We start from the raw sequence: 14,403 nt of genomic DNA, 5'->3' as shown, positions 1-14,403 counted from the left end.
TTTGATCAGTGTATTCCCAGTGAAAACTTAAGAACCAACTGAGAATTTCAGGTTTTGAATAAGGGGCAAATAAATAAGGACATCATTAAAAAATATATGTTAAAAGGACCAAAAAATATAATACAAAAAACAAAAAAATATTCATAAACTAGGAAAATAGCCTTTGGCAATCTACATAGAAAAAAGATGGCAACAGAACAATAGGAGAAAATATAAATGAAGTTAGAAATAAAGAATACCAAGGCATAAGACTATAATTACTTCCTTTCTTTTGGGTTCTAACTGGAACATACTCAAAAGAGTTTATAAATAGAAAATAAAATAAATTGATCTGTGTTTCATCAAGTAAATGAGCCAGGGGTCCTCAAACTTTTTAAATAGGGGTACAATTCACTGTCCCTCAGACTGATGGAGGGCCGGACTGTAGTAAAAACAAAAACTTTGTTTTGTGGGCCTTTAAATAAAGAAACTTCATAGTCCTGGGTGAGGGGGATAATCATCCTCAGCTGCTATATCTGGCCCATGGGCCATAGTTTGAGGACCCCTGAAAAACTATAGTAAATGATTTACAAGTAAAAAGAATGAATAGTTGGTTTGTTCATATTTAGCCCCATTCAAATTTAATATAAAATATAAAAAGCAGGTGACAACTCAAAGACAGGGAATAAACTGGACTAATAAAAAAGAAATCTAGGGTAAGAATACTTGTCCTAAAATAAAACCACTTTCAAAGTGAATAAAGTGCACTTTTATCATAGTTACTACTGTCTGTCTATACTGAAATCAATGTTAGTCACTATACTTCCAGTGGTTTTGTATTTTGCTGGAAAGTATCAATATCAGCAAAAAATTTAAAAAGCTTTGGTCAATCAAAGATGTCATTTTGTCATTCCATTGATGAAAGAAAACTAATTCAGAAAATAATCTTTAGGGAAAACTCTGGTTCACATAGAACTATCCACCACTGTACACTACTATACTACCATTTATTACTTAATACTGGCATTTTTACTATGCCATATTGACACATTATATCTTTCTCTGGAACCCTAAAAATGTTTTTCTTTTTCAGACAGAATTCCTAAATTTAGATTCCAAAATACATTGCAAGTTAAATTTCAAGAACTTACTGTTTGACAAATAAAAATTAGTTAAAATCATAGCAAAATTATAATTTAAAAGTACCTTGATAGAACATACAAATTAATCACTTAAGAAAAGCTAGTAAGCTTCCAGTATTAAAGTTATGTTTGGGACAAATAGACCTACCCAAATTGACTACCACAGAGATCACTCATAGAAAGCAGAATTATTTATTAGAATCTCGAGAAGCGGACCCCATCCTGGTCTGGGAACAAAATTTCACAGCAGGACAGGGCCAGAGCCTTGAAAATGCTTACAGCTTTTATACATTTCAGACAAAGAACCTCCAAAATCCCACCCTCTATATGTTGTGATTGGTCACATAAATCTACTGCTCCTTTAGTTGGTCAGTGGAATATAGTAGACAAGATGATATACAGCTTCATCAACCACATAGTCCAGGCCTTATCTAAAATCACGTGACTCCGGAGAAGCCAAAACTGAGGCCTATAAGTCTTGATCTACTTTAGAATCTGTAAGTTCTTCACCTTTTCCCACACAGTTAGAAAAATAATTTGGTATTGCTATCATTTTATGATTTTTATAGAAGCTAATCAAGACATTATCATCAATAATAAGGAAATATGCTGGGTTTAAAAAGAGATTAAGCGGGACAACAATCCATGGTGGATAGAGCACTGGCCCTGAAGCCAGAGGAACCTGAGTTCAAATCTGACCTCAGACACTAATACCTCCTAGCTGTGTGACCCTGGACAAGTCACTTAACCCCAATTGCCTCAGCATAAACGAATGAATGAATGAAATAAAATGAAAAGAGATTAACCTATGACCCTTAACAGCCAAGAATTTACAATATTACAGGGGGGACTGTACATGCATGAAAAATAACTACCAATACAAAGCAGCATTTGGTTAATAATTCATACAATTTAAATGGAGAGAAGGAAGAGTATATATTAAGACAGGATACAAAACATCTATTTACATGTGCTTTTTGCATTTTTTAAAAAAGTTTTAATCAACAAGAATTATAAATCTTTAATTCAAAGATCTACCTAATTGTTTTATAATGATAGTTGTTTACTGTTATATATGCCCCAAGGTTTTCAACTGCTAGGTACATTTAGCAAAGTGAAATAATCAATACGAGAAGTTAGAAACAAAAGAACTGAAGCTAAAAGAAGATGGACATTATTCAGAATTATTCTCTACTCATTTGTTTTTCTTTTTTTTGACCATTTGTCCCACATCATAGTGCCTTTCTCTTTAATATATAAAAATGACTGAAGATTTCAACAATAATTCCTGAATCAACTACAAAGGATTACTATAGTGAAAGAAGTCATTCCTTTTGCCTAAGAACTCTGTTATCCTTTTCTGCTACATCACTCCAGGCTGGAAAAACAAAGGATCAATTATACTATTCCTTTAATGATCTGGACAAAAGCTGTTGAGGTTACTTTTTTTTTCCCCAAGTTTACAAGAAACATATCATAAAAAAATGGTTGATGAAATGGTCTAATTAATAATAATAATAATAAATAAATACCGCAAATATTTTGTTTGTTGTTGTTTGGTCTAGTTTCTAATTCTTTCTCATTTAATTTCAACAGTAATTTAGAGATGGCCTTTGACCACAAGAGCTAAAAAACTACAATGTTCATTTCTGGAAACCAAGCAACTTTAAGGAAGTTTTAGAATATGCTAAAATATTTCATACTTTATCACAAAATATTTATAAAATTGCTTTTAGCCAGTCATTTGCTTTCCAAATCAATATTTTCTTTTCTGTATACCTTGCCTTTATTGGACAATAGTAAGGAACTAACAAAGACTGATCAGCAGCTTTTCATTCCTGTCCACAATTTTATAATCTTTGGCAATACATCCTAGGTTCTTTGCAACAATAATATTTATGCAATCAATTGTGACAAGTCTTAGTAGATTCTCTATTATGTGCATACTACCATGATATTAGAACAGTTTCCTCATCTAAAAAGTAAACTAGAGTAAATGGTCTCTAAAGTCCCTTCAACTTCTGCACATATATATTTATGTTAATAGACAACTATTGAGCTGTCTCAATAGTCCTGGTCAGGGAGTTTCCAAAATCACAATTATGCTTCTCTTTTACAAATGACTCTTCCTAGGGAAAATCTTTGCTGCAGACTTCTGTAGCTCTACTTTATAAATCTGTGGAGGATAAGAAGCTGCTACCTCCTCAGGGCATTAAGCTCTGTCCTCCTTAAGGAGAACATTTAAAACAACTGCTTTTTGTTCCAAGTGTACAGTTATGCTATTATTTCCCTTTTTTCCCATGTGATATTTCTGCACTGTTCAACCTCTGTTGAGATTGAGACCAAAAAGAAATAAATACAAACTCTAGTACTGAGTGACCTAAAGCAAGTCATTTATTCTTTCTGAATCAGTTTCTTTATATGTAAAATGAGAAGCCCATATTCTACAGCCTAAAATTTCTTCCATCCCAGAGCTATGATCTTAGGTCTACATATGACCTAATGGCTTGTAATTATTAGTAAATTTCAGGTATCTTATAAATATATGGTGCATGATAAATCTTAAAATCATAATATTTAAAAATAAACAAGGATGGCTTTATTGATATATGATACTAGTTGAAATTGTTATTTTTTTTTTAGGATAACAGATGTCTCAAGTAAGAATAATTATAATAAACCTAATAGTTATCTAACCTGAACTAATATACATTAACTTACTATGAAAATTTCTTTTCTGTTTTTTGATGAGGCAATTGGGGTTAAGTGATTTGCCAAGGGTCACACACTTACTAACAGTAAGTGTTAAGTGTCTGAGACCAGATTTAAACTCAGGTCCTCCTGACTTCAGGACTGGTACTCTATCCACTGTAATCCACAGTGGCCAACTGTCCTGAAATTTTTTTCTTAAGGGAGAAAAGGTCTACTACTTTGACAAACGAAATACTGATTTTTTTTTAAAGAAAAAAATATTGTTTTGATAAAGCATGTTGAATTATTTTTGTACAAACTAAATTATCTTCTGATTTGCATTTCCCCCAAAATCATTTATTCTTATGGAAGGAAATATTGGAAGAAAGGAAGAAAACACTAAAGGAAGAATAAAAGTGAAACAAAAGTCTATTATATTCAGTTCTAAGTACTATATTTTAGAAGAAATATTGATCAATTAGAGCATTTCAGAAAAGGGTTGAGTAGGATAGTAATGGTCTTTAAGTCATGTAAGGAATCATTGAAGGATATGGGGATATTCAGCCCAGAGCAAAGAAAGCTTATAGATGACATGATAACAATTTTCGAATATCTGAAGAGCTGTCTTGTGGAAAGGGGTTGAAATTTGTTCTGCTTGGCTTTAATGGGTAAATCAGGACCAGCAAGTAGAAGAGCTCAGCACAATATTAAGGACAATTTCTAAACAATTGGAATTAAACAAAATTAAGAATCAGCCCTCTCAGAGGTAACGTCTTTTTGTACTTGTGGCTTCAAAACATAAATGGGATAACTAGCCACTGAGGATGTTATAGAAAGCATCCGTAATTTAGGTAGGTGTGAAATGGTATTACCTTTAAGATCATTTCCAAATCTGTATTTTTGTGATGCTATTTTAAAAAAGAAAAGGCACTGAAAAATAAGGCTCATTATTTTTATCCATTGTTGTCAAATCTTCAGACTATTCATAAAATGAGGGGATTAAATTAGTTGATCTTTAATGTCCTTTCTAATTCAATCTACAATCCTATAGGTCCTGCTGTTAAAGTAGAAAAGTACAATGGTCAATGACAATTACAAAAAGAATTATTTGCACAAAAAATAAGCACAGTGCACTTTGCTATATGAAGTAATAATGATACTTGGGAATTATGTAGAATATTTTTTTCAAAAAACTCAAAATATTTCCTATCATGTGTATTCCAACATATTCTCCCAAGGGTTTTACAATGTGATTTAGTTATATGATGGCTTTTTTTATGAATATATTAAGAAAGTATAATGGAATTAAAGTACACTGCCTATAACTACTCACAGAATTGCAGAATCAGTAGCAGAACACAGGTTTTTTCAGTAAAGTTCCTGCACTATTGCTACTATTGAAAGTCAGATCAAAAGAAGAGAGAAATCACTATTCTTTTTATAGTAAAGTATTGGTTACTAAGAGGCATAATCACACATCATCTTTTAACAATTCAGACAGAAAGAAGCAGCATATTTCATGACTTTACTAAAGGATATGTCACCTAATTTTTAAAAATTAAGGGTTACTGTTTTGGTTTCCCTCATAATTTTATTTTAAAAAATTGGACTAATAGGCAAAAATGCATATAAATCTGAGTAAAATCATCCATCATCAAATAAAGAAAAATATAAAACACACAAAAAGAAATTATAATTACTTTGAATTTATCCAAACAGTCACTAGAGAATATTTCACAAGCTGTATCAATTTCCCTTCCTAACATATCAAAAATGGATTCCTGTTCTGTTTCCATAGAAAGGAGCTGATCCTTGAGTTGGTGCTTGGTTTCTTCCATTCTCCTTAAATATTCTTCATCATTGTGTAGCTGTTTTTCCTAAATAAGAAAAGAAACAATAATAAAAGTTAATTATTAAATGAAGGCAAAAAACACTTGTGAATTGGTACAAAATCCACAAATGGGATAGAGGGAGAAAACCTTTATTCTCATTACCACAACAAAATAAATATACTACTTATTCATTATTTGAAGAAAAGCTACTGAGAATTCAACAATAGTAGAGCTTGCAATTGATGAGCTGAGTATCTGGCAAGATAGAAATGTGGTAATTATTTTACCAAGCAAAGTCTGGGGAAAGGAGGAGTAATAGTTGAAAGGAAATTTTGTACCATATTAAAATCATATTTCCACTAATGGATCAGAGCAAAAACTGATACCACAAAACTGGCTTTAAGTTTATGAAAAATTTATTTAAAACTTAGGAAAAATAGACAAAGAGAGAAAGAAGTAGTCTAAATGAGCTTGTATGTTTTAGCTAACTCTCCAGAAAAAAAAAATTATTACCATTATTATCTCATTGAAGCTGTGTAAAACAGAAAAGTTCAATTAAATTCTTAAATATGAAAATCTTATAAATACTCTTAGGTCATAGAAATGTGAAGGAACCAAAATGGTAATATAAATTCAGAAAAATATCATAAGGAAAAAAGTTCCCATGGAATAAGTCTGAGAGGCATCTCAAATTCAACATTTCTCCACTCTTAAATTTCCAGACTTTTGCATCTTACAGATTTTCAATTCATTTTTGTATGCTATCTTCCCACACTGAAATACAAATTCCTCTTTTTTGGCTTTTATTTGTATTTCCAGAACTTAAGCACAGAGCCTACCATATAATACATGTTTAATAACTGCTTTATCTTTATCTATGTATCTACTTCAAGTAAGCATAGAGATATACAATTTCCCCTAAAAATTGCTTGGGCTGAATCTCATAAATTTTGGCATGTGGTCTCATTATTTTCATTATCTTGGATGAAATTATCAATTATGTCTATGATTTGTTATTTTACCCACTCATTCTTTAGGATTCGTTTCCAATTAATTTTTGGTCTATTTTTCCCTGGACCTTTATTACATTAATTTTTATGGCATCATAACCTGAAAAAGATGCATTTATTATTTTTGTCTTTCTGCTTTTGGTTTTGAGGTCTTTATGCGCTAAGAAATAGTCAATTTTTATACAAGTTCTATGTACTGCCAAGAAAAAAATATATTCCTTTCTGTCCCCATTCAATTTTCTCCAAAGAGCAGCCATAACTAACTTTTCTGTCATATTTATTTTCTTAACTTCTTTCTTATTTATTTTGTGGTTTGATTTATCTAGTTCTGATAGAGCAAGATTAAGATCCCCCTAGTATAGTTTTGCTGTCTATTTCTTCTTGTAGATTTCTTAATGTCTCCTCTAGGAATCTATATACTACCATTTGATGCATATGTTTAGTATTGATATCATTTCATTATCTCTGGTACCCTTTAGCAAAATGTAGTTTCCTTCCTTATCTCAAATAATTAGATTTATTTTTGCTTTTGCTTGAATTGAGATCCAGATTGCTAACCCTGCCTTTTTTACTTTAGCTGAAGCATAACAGATTATGCTCCAACCTTTTACCTTTCTATGTATCATTCTACTTTAAATGTGTTTCTTGTAAACAACAGATTACAGGAGTCTGGCTTTTAATCCAGTCTGCTATCTGCTTTCATTTTATGGAAGAGTTCATCCCATTCACATTCATAGTTAAAATTACTCTGAATTTCCCATCATTTTATTTTTCCCAAGTTATACTTTTCTCTTTTCTCTATCTCTTGTAATATACAAGAACTCAGCTTTTCCCAAAAAAATCTATTTGTGCTCCAAATCTCCCTATTTTTGTTGAAAGCAATTATCCAAGAATCACAAACAGTACTAAACCCAAGCTCTTCACTTTCATTAAGACTACATATTCAAACAGTTGACAAATCTTGTCATTTTTACCTCTGTCACACTTCTCATATTCATACCCTTGTCTGTACCACAAAACCATCACCCTAACTCAGGTTCTTATTCTCTTGCACTCTGGAACACTTTTTTTTTTATTTCAATGGTATTTTATTTTTCTAATTACATGTGATCCCAATTCATTTCTATAAGATTTTGAATTCCAAATTTTTTTCTCCCTCTCTTCTTTCCCCCACTCCTCCCCAAGATAGTAAGCAATCTGATATAGATTATACATGTACAATCATGTTAAACATATCTCAATATCAGTCATGTGAAAGAAAAATGAGAACGAAGTGAAAAACCAAGAGAAAAGAAAAATAAACACTAAAAAGTGAAAACAGCATGCTTAAACCCACATTCAGTGTATTCTGTATCACAGTAGCATGCAAACCTACCTTCTAACTTTAGTAATGAAACCTGTAGCTCTTTCTTCACCAGCTCACACATTTTTTGACATATGGTAAAGTTACAATTCTATCACTAACTCTCATGGTGAAAAGAGACAAATTTTATATCATGCTAAAATTGTTGGACCATATATATCAATGTTGAGTTATGAACAGCTACGTCAAGGAATGCTGATCCATGGAAAATCATTCCTTTTTTTTTTCCTTTTTCTGATTTTATATATATATATACATTAATTTTAATACACATTTCTTTATGAATCATGTTGGGAGAGAAAGATCAAAACAAAAGAGAAAAACCAAGAGAGAAAAGAAAATAAACAACAACAAAAAAAAAAAAGGTGGGGGAGGGGAATGAACATGGCATGTGTTGATTTACATTCAATCTCCATAGTTCTCTCTCTGGATGCTGATGGCATTTTCTGTCCAGAGATTATTGGAATTATCTTGAATCGCTGAATCACTGAGAAGAACCAAGGCTTTCATAGTTGATCATCACACAATCCTGCTATTACTGTGGATCCTGTATTCCTGGTTTTACCTCTCAGCAACATGTAAATCTTTCCTGGCCTTTCTAAAATCAGCTCATTTATCATTTTTAATAAGACAACAGTATTCCATTATACTAGATTATTTAGAATACAAATAGTACTAAATAAAATGATAATTATTTTTAAAAGTGTTAAATTACTTAAATTAAGTATTTAAAAGTATTAAACTTAAAATTTTAAGGTATTAAATCTCTTAAATTAAATTACAAATAAATATAAATTCATTAAGGGAAGGAATTGTTATGCTTTTGTTTTTATAGTACCAATGCCTAACACCATGCCTGGCATATAGCAGGTGTTTTAAAAAGGCTTATTACTGTTTGATTGATTTATATGACTGATAAGGGATGTGGTCAAGGGCACAAATCAATAGATAGATAGATAGATAGATAGATAGACAGACAGACAGATAGATAGCCAAAAACAAGTAAGTTGGGGAATGCAAAAGAAAGAATAAGAAGAGATTAACATTTAGGCATACCATCCAAATTACTCTATGATAAAGGATACTATGGATTAAAGAGGTAAAAGGGAATAAAGAAAGTATTCCAGTGAAATGAAAGAAGTGTAAAAGAACAGTGATGGGAGATGAAATATAGAAAGCTGGAAGGCTGAACTCATGAGAGTGCAGACAATGTAAAGGGATTAAAGACTCATCTCAACTTATTATATTTAGCTGGTTCCAGACCATACAGCCTTTCCATATTTATGTAATGTTAACCAATCAAAAAAAAAAAAAACACTTTAAGTGACTATTATGTGTACTATGGTAAAAGGGAGGCTGGAATTAAATTGTACAAGACATTAAATAGCAAAAACAGGAATTTGTAGTTTACCCTTAGAGACATCAAAAAGCCACCAAGGATTTCTGAGCTGCTAAATGACAGATCCAAATTTTTGGCAGCTGTATGGAGTATGGATTAGAGAAGGAGAAATACTGGAATTGAGAAGCCAAATCAGAAGCCATTGTGGATTTCTAGATTAAGTGGTCAAGAAAGAGAACTAAACACTTTCACACCCTCTTAATCCTTCCTAAAACAGTAATCATGTGCAAGAAATAAAGCAATTTTAGCTTCTTCCAGGGTCTAATAGTACCATCCAAGAGACCTAACAAGGGAAGAACCCAATGAACTAAGAGCTAATAAATCTAATCTCTGCTCCTGAATATACTCAATACCCACTTCCACCATCAGTCACCATGGTTTGGCAGCATTGGAACAAAATTCAATTCTACCTCCTTTCCCTGGGCCTTTAGTTCAGCTAATTTAATTCAGACATCAATGAATAAATATTGCCCAATATAAGAAGAAACTGAATCAATATATGAGAAGGCAGAGGAGGCTATGAATGCTCAAGGAGCATGGAGCCACAGCAAAATGTTCCTGAATGGTTTAAAGGATACATACAAATTGTGAAAGCAGCATGTATGGCTGTACAGTAGAAATCAGCCAAAAAAAAAAAAAAAAAAACTGAATCCATGATGGCAAATCTTAACAAATTAACAAAAGAGAGAATAAATGAACAGAATAGCAAACATAGTAGTAAAGAGTTAACACACAGAAATAAAAGGTAAAAAGAAGAGACACAAAAAGTAATAATATCTAAGGAAATATGGTCTCTATCCAAGCAAAACATTGATTTTGAAGACAGAATTGTATAGAAAATTTAAGGAATACAGGTTTGTCAGGACATGACAAGGCTAAAACTTGAATACCATATTGTGTGAAAAAATACAAGGAATTGCACTGAACTTCTGAATACATGGAAGAATGTGTTAATATGTAATTAATTCATGGATCAGTAAGGTTGGGGACAGACTATATTACAAATCCCAACACCCATGCTGATTAAATTTATAATTTCAATGACAAATAACAAAATCTGGAAGTAATCAAGAGGAAGATGTCCCATTATAAGAGGAAAAAATATCAAGATATAAGACTATTCTGCATCCACCATAAACTACAAGAGGGAAAGGAATTAAGTTCCAAAGTGCAAGGAAGTTCAAGATATAACAAGAAAATATAGCATGTAAATCTGAGCCTAACCATTATTGAAAAGGACATATCTTAAATAGGCTGTTGCAGAATTCCTATAAAGAACTGAATGGGATGATTTAAAAACACCACATGTAACAGAAATTTTTTTTCAAATATATAGACCAAGTAATGAAAACAAAATTATCTCTAAAAATAAAAGGGAAAAAAGTTGTTAAAGTTATTACCATAGCTCAAGAAGAAACAAGATACCATACTCAGTTGGTGACCATGTGATATGTGATATGAAGTGATATGAAGGGAAGAACTATAAGAGATGAAGAAATGCTAAAAAGGTAGAACAAGACTTGGTAGTAGTAGACCAGTAGGTCCTAGATGAACAAATTTTTTATTTTCGCTAAACTCTAAGCAATATTTGGGTTTACCTGAATTTGTAAAAGTCTATTTTCATACAAACATTAAAACAGAGAATTGTCATCATTGACACAATCCTGAAATCAGAATTGAGGTGTGCCTGATTGACGTATTTTTTGAATCCAGTAGAGAATGCATTGAATCTATTAAATACCAGTATTCTTGACTTGATCACAATTAATCAGTGATCTATAAAAAGTAAGAATATAATCACAAAAACCCAGCTTAGTCAAGGTAGCAATAACCTGGCCACCCCAATATTTAGTTAATTCCATATACCTAATTATATGGATAAATTAGATTTTCTTCCAATAGGGGAAAGAAATTGTTATAATAATAGCCTAGGATCATAATCTATGTGTCTTTAAACTCTAAATTTGTGAGCCTACATTCTTTTATCAGACAAGCAGACCAAAAATGATAGAAATGAGTGGAGTAAACAAGACCATGGTTCAGAACACCAAGAGGTTCAACTCCAAAGCCAATGGGAAACTGGGAAAAGCAAAATAACAATGACAGAAATGAACTGCCATCTGGCATGGTTATGTTTTGACCTTCCAAGACTTCATGATGATTATATTCCTCTCGGCATCACTACCTGTCACAAGTAGAAATAATGTTTTGGCTTGAAAGGCTTGCTCCCTCCTACTGAAAATGGTCTGCCCTCATGAGTTCTGACAATAAAATAGCCTTTGGCCCTACAAGTCAGCACAAACTCCAAGCCTTCATATCTACCTAAAAGCCAAATAATCATTTCAAGAACTGTTTAGGTGCTAAAGTCAAAACATTGATTGTATTGCCAACCAACTACTGTTACTTTGTATTATTTCTTAACTAAGATCCAACTCTAACTGTAGTCTTCTTTCAACTACCAAGTTCTTTTCAGTTTTGATGAAATACCTGAACTGATTCATCTTTGGATTTCACTACAATAGCATTTTTATAGACTTGTTCCTTTCTAGATTTCTTCATTCAAGTAGCACTTATTAAGTACATATTGCATTTATCAGCATCTTCAGGATATTATAAAAGATATCCAAAGAAACTGATTGCTCCACTGGATAAGCCAAAAAAATAGTAACAATTTCAAGACATTTGCCCAGAAGTTTCAAATAGAAGTACACAAGTACAAGGAATTGCTGGTCCACTGGTTTCTGACCCAGGACAGAGTAGCCAATGCTCACAATGCTGTGTTTTGTCTAAAAGCCTCCCATTAGATTCCCCCTGCATGCAGAAGCCTTTCCTCCCTAGCTCTCTCTGCCCTGCGCCTGTACTGGAATACTTCCCCCCCTGCCAGCCAGAGACCTTTCTTGAAATTCTTCCAAAATATCTTCTGTTGGAAATTTGTTACACTCCAAATATTTGTGGGTTCGGTCACTCCAAAACTCATTCAGAAGTTTGAGCTGGTGTTGATCTGAGGGAAGCCAGGAAGAGCTCAAAGACCTGCACACTGTCCACCATTTTGGCTCCGCCCCTTGATTCTGCTGATTTATTACACAATTTGATTCAGACTAGTTGCTTTTTGTCTGAGATATTATAAATTCTTCAGAAGCTCCACATTCTTCTCCAACCCATATTTTGTCAAGCAATCAAAATAATTCACTATGCAAGCAGAATTAAACATAACATTTCACTCCTTAAAATTCTACAGTGGTACTATTTACTTTTTGGACAAACCGCAAAGTTTATTGCTTGGGACATGTTCTTTTTCCATTGTTCTACTGAGAATGTTCATTTTTCTTATGGGTATTCATAGTTTTGTTGTTGTTGTTGTTTTGTTTTTTTTTTTTGTTTTAATAGTATTTGATTTTTCCAAATACCTGCAAAGATAGTCTTCAATATTCAGCTTTGCAAAACCTTGTTTTCCAAATCCCGCTTTCCCTCCCTTCTCAAGACAACAGGCAATCCTATATAGGTTGAACATGTATTTATATAGTTTTTAATAGGTAGTATTAAATGAGTTAATGGGTATTTAAAAAAAAAAACATAACTTTGCTGCTTGGGGCAACACCAAACCTTGCTTTATTTTACTGGACCATGGCTTTATGATAGAGTTGGTAGAAATCTCATATGTCCTATAAACAACTCAAATTCAATATGTATGAATACGAGCTTATCATCTTTTCTGCCTAAATACCTAGTATCAAAAATTGATATTCAAACCTAGGTCTTCTACTCTGCATGCAGGTCTCTGCAGTTATAATCCATATAATATTATATTACTGATACTTTTGTTGTTATTGTTGTTCTTCTTCTTGTTCAGTACATTTCAGTCTGACTCTTCATTCAAAATTTGTAATTTTCTTGGCAAAGATTACTGGAGTGGTTTGCCATTTCCTTCTCTAGCTCATTTTACAGATGAGTAAATTGAAGCAAAAAGGGATAAATGACTTACTCAAGGTCACATAATAAGTGTCTGAGGCAGCATTTGAACCTAGATATTCCTGACTCTAAGCCTAGTGCTCTATCCATCTCTCTACCTACCTGACAAAATTTTTGTTCTGTCATTTTTTTCAGTCATGTTTAACTCTTCCTGATCCCATTTGGGGTTTTCTTGGCAAAAAAACTGGAATAGTTTGTCTCTAGCTTATTTTACAAATGGTCATTTTATATGATTAAATAACTTGCCCAGAATCACTACAAAGTATCAGGAAGATGAGTCTTGCTGACTCCTGACCTAGTACTCTCTCCACTGAGCTTCTCAACTGCTCTAACTGAAATTTAATATACATGTATACCCTAATTTCAAGAATCAAATCCGAGATTCAGAATTTCTGGATATTCAACATATCTAGACAGAATAACTCAAAATATCATGTTTACCCCTAAATCAAATTCCTCCATGTTATACTCCTCTTTTCTTCTCTATCTGAAATGATTACTAGTCCTATTAAATGCTAAATAAAGCAGGAAAGTAAACGCTAAATAAAGAGAGCTATGTACCACAAATTCTACTATCTAGCTTCTTGAAATTTACCATATTCCTTTCTTTTGACTTTTTTTGTTTCTTTTCTCTAATTTTTTTGCTAATTTTCTCATGATTCATTACGTCAGTATCCATGGGAATTACTTTAAATTCCCATCAACAATCAAATAGACAGTAATTTCATGGTTGGCAAAGTAATCAATTACCTCATCTTTTTCAGAGGAAACAGCAATTCTTTATTATATACATCTTGGTTTTTAAAGTAACATATAAAATTTACCTTAATAATACCAACCTTGCTGTGCTTGTTGTGCATGTCTACTTTCTGAAATTCTAGTCTCTTCACCAAATATTTTTAATATTTCATTGACATATGTCTTTTTCTTTTTTTATCACTATCTTACTGCCCTACAATCTCTTCCATTCACAAAGCTGCACCACTTCCTTTGTCTTTCCCCCCATCTTTAGGCTGCC

At 32.3% G+C, this 14,403-nt stretch overlaps 1 protein-coding gene across 1 annotated transcript in view; it reads right to left on the bottom strand.

Annotated features, from left to right (window-relative positions):
* Positions 1-14,403, bottom strand: part of CEP128 (centrosomal protein 128) — a 547,917-nt gene that overhangs the window by 329,117 nt on the left and 204,397 nt on the right. The window contains exon 17 of the mRNA XM_051973667.1: positions 5,513-5,689. Within this exon, the coding sequence (XP_051829627.1) occupies positions 5,513-5,689 (177 nt within the window). The remainder of the gene's footprint in view (positions 1-5,512; positions 5,690-14,403) is intronic.

The sequence above is a fragment of the Antechinus flavipes genome, chromosome 2 (genome assembly GCF_016432865.1).
Source record: "Antechinus flavipes isolate AdamAnt ecotype Samford, QLD, Australia chromosome 2, AdamAnt_v2, whole genome shotgun sequence".
Lineage (NCBI taxonomy): Eukaryota > Metazoa > Chordata > Mammalia > Dasyuromorphia > Dasyuridae > Antechinus > Antechinus flavipes.
Note: the sequence above shows the minus strand (reverse complement) of the source record. Positions and strands in the feature narration are given on the sequence as shown.